Raw genomic sequence first — 11,951 nt, 5'->3', positions numbered from 1 at the left:
TGGTGAAATGTATTCATCCGTGGCAGGTAGTCCCACCTACTATAAATAGAGTGGGCGGATGATACTACGCCATTCACACAAGCAAACCTCTTCTTACTTGCCCTGCAAGAAGAGTTGTCTGGTGAGACATCTCACTCATATTACTCAGAGAACCGGGGTTATGCAAATAACCTAAAGTTCTCTTTCATAACATTGAATTCAAGTTCTCACTATGGGATATGGTAGCCCCCGTATTGCAGACAAGCTTATCATGCGTATACCAGCCCGCAGGGCAAGCACTGTTCTGACCATGACAGGAGAACAAATCCACCTATGCCCGTGCGTAAGGGGCCCACAACTGTTCCACAACCTCCGGGTGTTGCATCCACTCCCAGTATATCAGTGCCCCCCTGGACAGCAGGTCTGCGCCTGCATTCAGGGCTCCCGGGATGTGTTTCGCCCTCAGTGAGAGGAGGTGACGACAACTCCACAGGATCAGTCTGCACGCCAGCAGGTGCAATTGACAGGAGTACAATTCGCCTTGCGGTTTATGTACGCTAACGTGGTCATTTTGTCTGTCCTCACCAGGACATGATGGCCGTCAGGAACGGACTGGTGTGATGAACTCCCTCCGTGCGCCGTGACACACCGGGTCCAACACACATGCGGCCACCCACAGCTGGAATTCCTGCATGTGGAGGCAGCCAAGGCGGGTCATGAGGATGACAGATGCCATCAACCCTCAGTGCATAAAGTTGTCCATCTTGCCCCTTTTCTAGCCTTGTGTTTGGTGTGAGTGGTTGTCAATCTGTTTTATCTCCTGTAGTCATTTCTGATTGGTTTCTGACTAGTTTCTGTCTAGTTACTGTCTAGTTACTGTCTAGTTACTGTCTAGTTTCTGTTTAGTTTCTGTTTAGTTTCTGTCTAGTTACTGTCTAGTTACTGTTTAGTTACTGTCTAGTTTCTGTTTAGTTTCTGTTTAGTTTCTGTCTAGTTTCTGTTTAGTTTCTGTTTAGTTTCTGTCTAGTTACTGTCTAGTTTCTGTTTAGTTTCTGTCTAGTTACTGTCTAGTTTCTGTTTAGTTACTGTCTAGTTTCTGTCTAGTTACTGTCTAGTTACTGTTTAGTTACTGTCTAGTTTCTGTTTAGTTTCTGTTTAGTTTCTGTCTAGTTACTGTCTAGTTACTGTTTAGTTACTGTCTAGTTTCTGTTTAGTTTCTGTCTAGTTTCTGTCTAGTTACTGTTTAGTTACTGTCTAGTTTCTGTCTAGTTTCTGTTTAGTTTCTGTTTAGTTTCTGTCTAGTTTCTGTTTAGTTTCTGTTTAGTTTCTGTTTAGTTTCTGTCTAGTTACTGTCTAGTTTCTGTCTAGTTTCTGTCTAGTTTCTGTTTAGTTTCTGTCTAGTTACTGTCTAGTTTCTGTCTAGTTACTGTCTAGTTTCTGTCTAGTTACTGTCTAGTTTCTGTCTAGTTTCTGTCTAGTTTCTGTTTAGTTTCTGTTTAGTTTCTGTCTAGTTACTGTCTAGTTACTGTCTAGTTTCTGTTTAGTTTCTGTTTAGTTTCTGTCTAGTTACTGTCTAGTTTCTGTCTAGTTTCTGTCTAGTTTCTGTTTAGTTTCTGTCTAGTTACTGTCTAGTTTCTGTCTAGTTACTGTCTAGTTTCTGTCTAGTTACTGTCTAGTTTCTGTCTAGTTTCTGTCTAGTTTCTGTTTAGTTTCTGTTTAGTTTCTGTTTAGTTTCTGTTTAGTTTCTGTTTAGTTTCTGTTTAGTTTCTGTCTAGTTACTGTCTAGTTACTGTCTAGTTTCTGTCTAGTTACTGTCTAGTTTCTGTCTAGTTACTGTCTAGTTACTGTTTAGTTACTGTCTAGTTTCTGTCTAGTTTCTGTCTAGTTTCTGTTTAGTTTCTGTCTAGTTTCTGTTTAGTTTCTGTCTAGTTTCTGTTTAGTTTCTGTTTAGTTTCTGTCTAGTTACTGTCTAGTTTCTGTCTAGTTTCTGTCTAGTTTCTGTTTAGTTTCTGTCTAGTTACTGTCTAGTTTCTGTCTAGTTACTGTCTCGTTTCTCATCCCTTCTGTCATCGTGAGGTTCCAGCTTGTCGTACTGTCCCTGCTTTTTATTCACCAAAGTTTTCACAGACTCAAACATCATGATGTGGTAAAAACTCTCAGTCTGAATGCTTCTCTACTAAATGTTGTTTTAAAAAGTAAACTGTCATTGCTCCTTTGTTTTCTACACCATACTCTGACAGTTAGTGTATTTCTGTCACCAAGATTCCCTCATTATTTTATCTACTCTTGTTTTCTCCCTGTCATGTTTCCCTGCTTGACCTTCTACCAACCAAGCAGTAAAATGCCTTCATTTCTTCTTATTTTTCCTTCACAAATGCTTCTCCTCAATCATATTTGTTCCTACAGCTGACTTTTCATTTTGGCCTCCCCATCTTTTCTCCTAGGCTTCTTATTTTGCTCCTTTACTTATTCTGTTTAATTTTTTTTCTTACTCTTCCGAGAAAAATAATAAGAAATTATCCCCCCCCCCCTTGAGCTTGACATTTAGATACATCTCAGCTTCATCATAACATGTGGTGATCACTAGCTTTTGGGCATAATTTGCACTTATTTATAGTCTTTTTTTGTTTGGCTGAAAATTTAAGGTAAAAATAAAATATTTTTGTTTTATTAAATTTACGTGAAACCCAGGAAAACTTTTATAATGTCAAATTTTCTCATTATTTCCCATGCTTTTTCCTCTTGTTTCCCTCATACATGCTTGTTATATCTCTCCTGGGTTTTTAATTCTTGCATTTGAATTTATCTCTTCTCTTCTTTGATTATTTCCTAAAGTTCGCCTTCTTTTTTCTTCTTATTTGAGACAAATACAATGGCTTTCTCCTTAATCTTGTACAACAATGGATATTACATAAAGCCTCACATGGTAAATGTTTCATCTGGCACAGATGCAGCTGCATTATTCACCAGCTGGGTGGGAAGTTGTGAACCACTTTTGTCTTAAATGGCTGCATAAAGACGATGAGGTAATAAAGAAAACAAAGGGCTTCCAGGGAGGAGATGAGTTTATTTTTACTAGAAGAGTTATTATGTCAAAGAGTGTTGGAGTTCATTATTCTGTAACAATAACAAAAACAAAACAAAAGCAGAAGATTATTTAATTAACCAAAGAAAGTCTATCTATCTATCTATCTATCTATCTATCTATCTATCTATCTATCTATCTATCTATCTATCTATCTGTCTGTCTGTCTGTCTGTCTGTCCCTTCCTACCATCCTCCTTCCACCTACTGTACCTATCCCTCCATTCATCCATCCATCTCTCCTTCCCTCCATACACATACCTATCCATTCATCCATCCATCCATTCCTCCTTCCCTCCCTCCCTCCATACACATACCTATCCATTCATCCATCCATTCATCCATCCATCCATTCCTCCTTCCCTCCCTCCCTCCATCCACCTACCTATTCCTCCCTTCATCCACCCATCCATTCATCCCCTCCTCCCTCTATCCATCCATCCATCCATCCATCATTCATCCATCCATCCACCTACCCATCCATCCATCCATCTATCTACCTACCTATCCATCCATTCATCCATCCCTTCATCCCTCCATCCAGACCAGGCCAGGCCATCTATCCATCATCCATCCTTCCACCTACTTATCCATCCCTCCTTCCCTCCATCCATCCATCCATCCATCCATCCATCCATCCATCCATCCATCCATCCATCCATCCATCCCTCCCCCTCCCTCCATCCATTGTGCATTCCGTACTTCCATACAAGTAACATCTATCCATCCATTTTCAGACCCGCTTGTTCCTTATTTTATGCCTATCTCCGGCTCACACTGGGCACAAAGGCGGGGGTACACCCTGGACAGGGCATACAAGTAACAATTCAAAAATAATATCAACAAAGTTATTCAACATTCACTAAGTGTTCCCTGAACAGTTGAGTCTTCAGACGTCTCTTAAAAGGGACCCTGCGGATTGAACAAAGTTGGGTAATTAATTTCACCATGAGGGAAAAAGCGCCTCAGAGAACCTGCCTATGGCCAATCATCAATAAAACCAGCCTTTGGGACATGATTGCTATGCAACAGAGTGACTTAGTGGTAATTACTCACCGCATGCATCTCAATTTCACCTCTGTGGCATTCAAGATAATGTTCTCAATTTTACCTGGATTCCCCCCAACGCATGTTGTACAATGGAGATTTGCAATCAAAGAGTTGCTGACAGAAGGAACAGCCAACCAGCTGAGTGACAGCAGGAAGTGGGGGGTTGCTGATGAAAGAATCCATTCAGTAACTTTTCTCTAAATTACCTGATAATGACAGCTTCATAGAGCGTTTTATGTAAAAGAGTGAGTCACTTTATCTTGAATGTGAGCCGCAGAGAGCGGAGGAAATTATTACCTTCAGGTAAACACAGCACTTCTGCAGTTTACTGAATTTCAAGTAGAAATAACACGTGTTACTAAGAAACAGAGAAGGTGCACTCAACAGGGTGATTTACTTTCATTGTTCAGGAAGTTTAGTCAAATCAGAAGCAGTTGGTGTGAAAGAAAATCTTGTTTTGATTTTCTATTCCAATAAAAGAATGAAAAAATAAGATGATTGTGTGCCTGGGGCATTCTTTGATAAAAGGTGTTTTATATTTTTTTAATAATGATTTGATATACAGTATAATTATTTTATGTTCACTATACAATTTTTCAATCCAAATTAAAGGCTCTCTTTTTCTCTACTGCATATTAATCATATTATTGTTGATTTAGCGTTTTTATGGCTGATTTTAAAGACCTTGATTGATTTTTAAACTGTTAAATGTTTTCTGTTGTACTTTTTAATCATGAAGCACATTAATTGCCTTCTGTATCAAATATGCATTACAAATACATTTGCCTTGCATTTTGTAATAATAAATAAATAAAATAAAATAAACAGTTTTTCTACTACAACCCCTGGCAAAAATTATGGAATGACCAGTCTTGGAGGATGTTCATTCAGATGTTTCATTTTCTTGAAAATAAGTATCACAGACATGCCACAAAACTAAAGTAATTTAAAATGGCAACTTTCAGGCTTTAAGAAACACTAAAAGAAAAAAAAATGTGTCAGTCAATAACTTAATGGCTTTCTTAAATCAAGAAGAGGGGAAAAAAATTGGAATCACTCATTTCTGAAGACAGAATTATGGAATCACCCTGTAAGTTTCCATTTCCAAAACCAACAGCTGCATCAGATTCAATCTGCTCATTAGCCTGCAGTTAACAAGGAGTGCTCACACCGTGGAGAGCTGTTGCACAAAGCAGATCGACATGAATCATGGCTCCAACACGAGAGATGTCAGTTGAAACAAAGGAGAGAATTATCAAACGTCTTAAAGATGGTAAATCATCACGAAATGTTGCAAAAGATGTTGGCTGTTCACAGTCAGCTGTGTCTGACATCTGGACCAAGTACAAACAACATGGGAAGGTTGTAAAAGGCAAGCATACTGGTAGATCAAGGAAGACATCAAAGCGTCAAGACAAAACTTAAAGCAATATGTCTTGAAAACAGAAAATGCACAGCAAAACAGATGAGGAGGAAACTGGAGTCAACGTCTGTGACCGAACTGTAAGTTACCGCCTAAAGGGAATGGGATTCACGTACAGAAAAGCTAAACAAAAGGCCTAAACAGAAAAGAACAAGGTTACAGTGAGCTAAGGAAAAACAATGGTAGACTGTGGAACGTCATATTTAGTGATGACTCACAAATCTGCATTGGGCAAGGTGATGATGCTGGAACTTTTGTTTGGTGCCTTTCCCAATGAGATTAATGAAGATGAGTGCCTGAAGAAAACATGTCACTGATGATATGGGGCTGCATGTCAGGTAAAGGCACTGGGGAGATGGCAGTCATTACATCTTCAATAAATGCACAAGTTTATTTTGACATTTTGGACACTTTTCTCATTCCCTCAATTGAAAGGATGTTTGGGGATGATGACATCATTTATCAAGATGATAATGCATCTTACCATAGATCAAAACCTGTGAAAACTTTCTTTGAAGAAAGACACAGGGTCAATGTCATGGCCTGTAAATTGTCCTGATCTCAATCCAATTGAAAACCTGTGGTGGAAATTGAAGAAAATGGTCCATGACGAGGCTTTATCCTGCAAAGCTGATCTGACAACAGCAATCAGAGAAAGTTGAGGTTGGATTGATGAAGAGTTCTGTTTGTCACTTGTTAATTCCACGCCTCAGAGACTCCAAGCTCTTATAAAAGCCAGAGGTGGTGCAACAAACTACTAATGGTGTGTTGTAGTGTTCATTTGTCTGTTTGTTTTTCATGATTCCATATTTTATCCCTCTGCTTGATCTAATGCCTCATTCACACAGGATAAGTATTATCCAAGGACCCCATGTAATAAATAAATGACCCCCTAACATCTGCTTTTTATGTGGCGCATTCGAACGGGATAACCAAAGCCTGAATTTTTGCTGAAATGTATGGACATCTCCTGGATATGACGTCAATGCGCTGCATTTTGCGTAACATTTGCTCACATTGTTTTCACCATGGCGGGTGCAAAGAAGAAAAGTCGGCCCTGGACGCGAGAAGACCTTAAAATTAATCTAAATAAATAAATAAACATGCGTCCCGGAAACAAAACAACGCGTAATCACGCATTAGATCCCACCCACTTCTGTCCAAATCACAGAGAGGCCTATTTGCATTGGATTAGTTTTATCACAGGACCTTGGAGTTCAGCAAAATATAGTAGGTCATATTCGTGGGAATTTGTACTTCACAAATTACTGACATGGTCGATTTGCACGGGATTAACATCACAGACATTCTCCGCAATTATTACAAATTGCATTTGGTCACAAGGTAAAACACAATCCATGCGAATAGGGCTTAAGAAAGCAATTGTTAATGAACGCCGACATTTTTTTTTCTTGATTTATTTTAGTGTTTCTTAAAGTCAGAAAGTTGCCATTTTAAATTACTATCAGTTTTGTGGCATCTCTGTGATCTCTTTTTATTCTAAAAAAAATCAAACAGACAAATGAACGTTCCCCAAGACTGGTGATTCCATCATTTTTGCCAGGGGTTGTAGATGACAGCACCAAGTATGTGTTTTAATTCCAGACTAAATTCTTGCTGGTGTTATATACGTTGCTATGGACAAAAGCGTCTGTGAAAAGAAATTGTAGAAATGTAGAATAAATGATGTAGGAAATGATCAGTCTGAGGCATATCAAGCATTCCTTCAAACATATACGCCAACATGCTGTGAACTGAGCTCCCTCCTTTCTTGGCATGCATTTGTATTCACAGTTGGAAGCTTTGGTTCCCTGTCACCATGTGATAGGATTGCTTACCTCTGTGCTGATTTCTTCCCACTGCAATTCACGCCATGTGGTTTTCCTTCCATTCCATGATTTCCTCCTCAGATGTTTCTTCTCACCGCCCCCTCCCCATTCCCCTCATCATCTTCACCTATCGTTTCATCTTCTCCACGTTCCTGCTGTCTTGTTTTCTGTCCTCTCAAAGTGTTTATTATGAGCAGCGAGGGGGAAAAAAAGAGCACGAAAATGCTGCTATGCTGGGGCTTTAATCAATGCATAACCATTCATGTGAAGAAAATTATTGCTTTTTCTTTTGAGTTCTCACTCTGTTCCATTTAAAAGGAAAATAAAAGGCATCAGGAGGCTTTTTACAAACACAGCTTGAAAAAAGTGCATTAAAACCTTAATTTTGGTAAATTAATTTGATTTGTAATAGGCCCTCAACTATTTTAATCATGTGTAGAAATCAAAGCAACACATTTATCATGATGGATGAATGGATTCTTCTTCATGGACCCTTATAATTCAATAAAATGTGACTAAAATTGCATCAGATTACCATTTTGATCTAATTAAATTCTGTAACTTCCTTTGTAATTACTAGTGGGTTAAGGTTTTGCAAGAGGTTCATTTAGCCTGAAAAATGTAAGACCTGTATTTAGTTATAATTTTGTTAAATTTGATTTAATTTTAAAGGACAAAATTTGGAATTCCTGTGTAACAATTTGATGATATTTGAAAAACATTTTATACATAAATGTAGATTTGAAAAAAAAAAAAAAAAATCCCCAAATTTTAAAGCTGTTAAAAGTGAACTATAAAATGAATTGAAGTCATTTAAAACATGACAAAACAGAAGCGCTATAACACTGTCCAAAGTTCTAATGTTGTATGTTGAATAACCCCTTTATTTATTTATTTTCATTTTTTATTTTTTATTTTGAAAGATCTACACTGGTATAATGTTTGTATATTAATGTTCAAATACTTGTTTTTCAATAAAGCATTAAAAAGAAAAAAAAAAACTTAGCCTGGATTAATCAGCCCCTGTATTTAATTAATCATACTCCCAATTTTAGAGCTTTGTGGTTGTCTATTGAATGATTTATCATATAATAAGTGACCAATAATAATATAGCGACCAGCCACTGTATTCTAAACAGGCATATCGGAGCTATCCTATTCTCCTGAGAAGGACCCAATATTTTCCAATATGGCGGCGTCCATACGTGTGTGCTGTGTCCTCCGCATCGCAGTCGGAGGTAAATTATGGTTAATTTTGAGCCTTTCTTACATTTAACGATGATAAAATTGCACACAGATGAGTCTTTGTTGTGTACTGAGCTTTAATGAAGTTGACTGTTATGTTTCACCTCTGTTTGATGGCGTTGTCATTACATGCTGCACGGGTTCTTCCCTCCTGTCAATTATCTGTCTGTAAATGAGAGCTACCGACTAAAACTGAATCTAAATGCGATGTGGGACTCTAACTTGTTCAGATTTTGCACGACTTTGCTTTTCTCTGGGTGAAGTGTCATTATTTACTGTGTGCAAATCTACTGTAGTGTTTGTTTGTACATCATCTTCTTAGTGGTGGTAGTGTGTGAGTTACCTTGTTAAACACAGGTAACAGTGTCATTAAATGTTATTTATAGGTTTCTGTAACATGGCAGCATGTTTTTTGTGATTATGGGGCCAGCAATCATTTAAGACAGTGGCTATTGATACGGAAACGTATCAATAGTCTATCCGTACGCAGAGCCCCTCATTGGACAGTTTAGGTGACGTGATAGGTGCACCACGTGACTTAGTTCCGTCAGTTGTATTTTAGCTCATATTTATTTTTAGCTACCCCGTTAACCCTTGTATTTGAATCCTAACCCAGGAAATACCCAAAAATGTAGATTCTTTTTTCTTCTTCTTTCGTTTATGTATTTTTAAAGGTGGAATTTGTCATGTTTAATTAGTTAAAATGAAAAAAAAAATACAAATGACAAAAGTGGGATTTGAATCCACAGCAGTGGAAGAAAGAATCCTCGAGTCAGGCGCCTTAGACCCCTCGGACATCCCGACACGGTGAAAACACAGGCACATTACGCTTATGTAGAAAACGTATCCATAGTCATGTGGGCTATTGATACGTTTCTGTATCAATAGACACTTCCATCATTTAAATGCACAACACAGTTTATTCAATTTTTACCTCACCCAAGGAGGTAATATTTGCACTGGTGTTTGTTTATTTATGTATTTGATTGTGAGCAGGATTACATCAAAAGTACTTGATGTTTTTTGACAATATTTTAACCAAAGATAAACCATACATACACCATGAAAGATTCTATAAAATTTTAGAGGATTCGGATCAATGTAAGGATTCTAGATCAGTTTATAAAATAAATATTTATAATAGTAACCCCTCATTCAAAAATTAATATCTTGGTTTGTAATTGACTGATCTTTATGAAACCTCTGTTTCATTCAGATCGGATCCAGATTGCGTATTTCATTATTTATTTATTTTCATTTTTTTATTGGGTGCCCATACATTTAGACCTACTTTGGGGATGGTATGTTTCTTCCAAGCCTTTAAAGTGTGAATAATCATGGTACCGTGATCATGATTACAATCACATTGTTTAGTTTTCTATTATTCTGAAAGAGTTGGACTTCAGAATAATCAGTTGCCTGGGTAATAGTAGGGTTTGACAACGATGCAAATACTTCATTCACAAGGTTAGAGGTCGAAACATTAAATCAGAGATTGACACCATTTATCAGTTGTCACCAGAGTAGGGCCCTATAAAATCTGCGTTAACGGAATCACGGAATCGACTAATAAAAATGGTTAAACGCGGAAATCGACAGAATTGACATGAAACGCCGTCACCGTGAGGCATGGAATGTTTTTTTACGGGGAAATGTTCCGAGGGGACTGCTTATTGGGTGCCCCGCCCGCCAGCTTCCCATCCTGGCTGCATTAAACACGGCTTAAACCACCACAAACACCATCTAAACTGCCAAAACAATCTACTCAAATCATCCCTGACTCCTAAATACAGAGCCACCAGTGCCCGTTTAACTTTGCTGTGCCTGTAAACCTCCGTCGGTTTCTCGTGTAGCGCTGCATCGTTCCGTGAAAACGTGATCGATTTTAATCAGCTTCACCTGCTCAGAGCGTTTGAACATCAGAGCTACAGAAGATCTGTGGGAAAAAGTTCCGTGTTGTTGTGGACGAGACCAGCGATGCCAGGGATTGTAGAGTTTTAATCATCATAGGTTCATTATAACTGTAAGATATTCTGACCCCTAGTGGTGAAATAACTGATGCATCCATGCGTCCATTTATTTTTGTTTAATCATTACAGTCTATAATGATGTCATCAGGATAATTTAAATTAAGTTGATCAAAACTTAATCAATAAACCTGATCAGATTCAGTCATTAATCCCTGAGGGGAAATAATTGGGTGACATTAATGCTGTTCTCATACATTTTTATATGACATAAATAATTAAAAAGGAGCAGTCAGTCTTACTTTATTTTTGACATACATTTTTGTTTAATTTATTATTGATTTTATTAGTGTTTATATTGTTTTCCATTTGAAAATCCTGCGTAAGTTTGACTTAATTTGCTGTTATTACAAGCTATTTAACGTCCTGAAATTGTTTCCTACACTTGCTGAAGCTAACATTATTAGACCACCCGTTTTACAGCAAAAAATCCCAAAACACAAGGGTTTAGTCTGTTATATGGTTATTTCCATTTCAGAAGGTGAAATCTGTCGTATTGCGTCATATTTTTTGAGAATTGTGTGTGACGGGGTTCCCGCGCATCCCTAAAAAGTCTTAAGACATTAAATTAATTCATCTAATAATAAGGTCTTAATTGTCATAAAATGTCTTAAATCAACTTTCAAAAGTGTTGCATTTTAACACGTTTATCACTTTAAAAAAAAAAAAATGTATAAACATGCAAAAATTTAAATTTAATCAAAATTGTCTGTCCAACAAAGATTTTTCTTCATGGTTTTAATTTTTTGTGTTTTTGCTGTTGTTTTATAGATTTCTGGCTATTTTGTCACTGTTTGTTGAAAGAACCAATATATTGTTTACTGGAATATTGCACTATAATGGTGTCACTGGTAAGAAAGACGCTATTTTTTGTTTACACAAAGCGCTATTGGAGATACTTATTCATTTACATTGGTATGTTGACACTTATTTACAGAAATGTTGCACTAAAATAGTATCACTGTTTATAGGACACTTTTTCAATTTATTGTCTTTCAGAGATATAAAATAAAAATTGTATTTTTTCACTTAATCTTTTTATTTCTCATGTCATAGGTTATCGTAGATTGATTTCTGACCAATGTATTGATAATTACAGTATCGTCATATTGTGAGCTTTGTATCGCGTATCGTATTGTGAGGTACACAGAAGTTCCCACCCCTAATAATAATAATAATAATAATAAAAATAACAATATTGCCTTTTCCATTTGAATAATGGGAATTCCATTTTTTTTTTTCTTCCCAATTACGGAAAATAAAGTCCTTTTCACTCCCATGGAATAGAATTTAGGTATTCCAGGTAAAGTCACA

The 11,951-nt window shown here is 37.1% G+C and overlaps 1 protein-coding gene across 1 annotated transcript in view; it reads left to right on the top strand.

Annotated features, from left to right (window-relative positions):
* Window positions 1-8,500: 8,500 nt before the first annotated feature.
* The window catches only part of mrps5 (mitochondrial ribosomal protein S5), a 49,564-nt gene continuing 46,113 nt past the window's right edge, over window positions 8,501-11,951 (top strand). Inside the window, exon 1 of the mRNA XM_028469031.1 lies at window positions 8,501-8,603. Within this exon, the coding sequence (XP_028324832.1) occupies window positions 8,555-8,603 (49 nt within the window). The 5' untranslated portion in view covers window positions 8,501-8,554. The remainder of the gene's footprint in view (window positions 8,604-11,951) is intronic.

The sequence above is a fragment of the Gouania willdenowi genome, chromosome 15 (genome assembly GCF_900634775.1).
Source record: "Gouania willdenowi chromosome 15, fGouWil2.1, whole genome shotgun sequence".
NCBI classification, from domain to species: domain Eukaryota; kingdom Metazoa; phylum Chordata; class Actinopteri; order Blenniiformes; family Gobiesocidae; genus Gouania; species Gouania willdenowi.
Note: the sequence above shows the minus strand (reverse complement) of the source record. Positions and strands in the feature narration are given on the sequence as shown.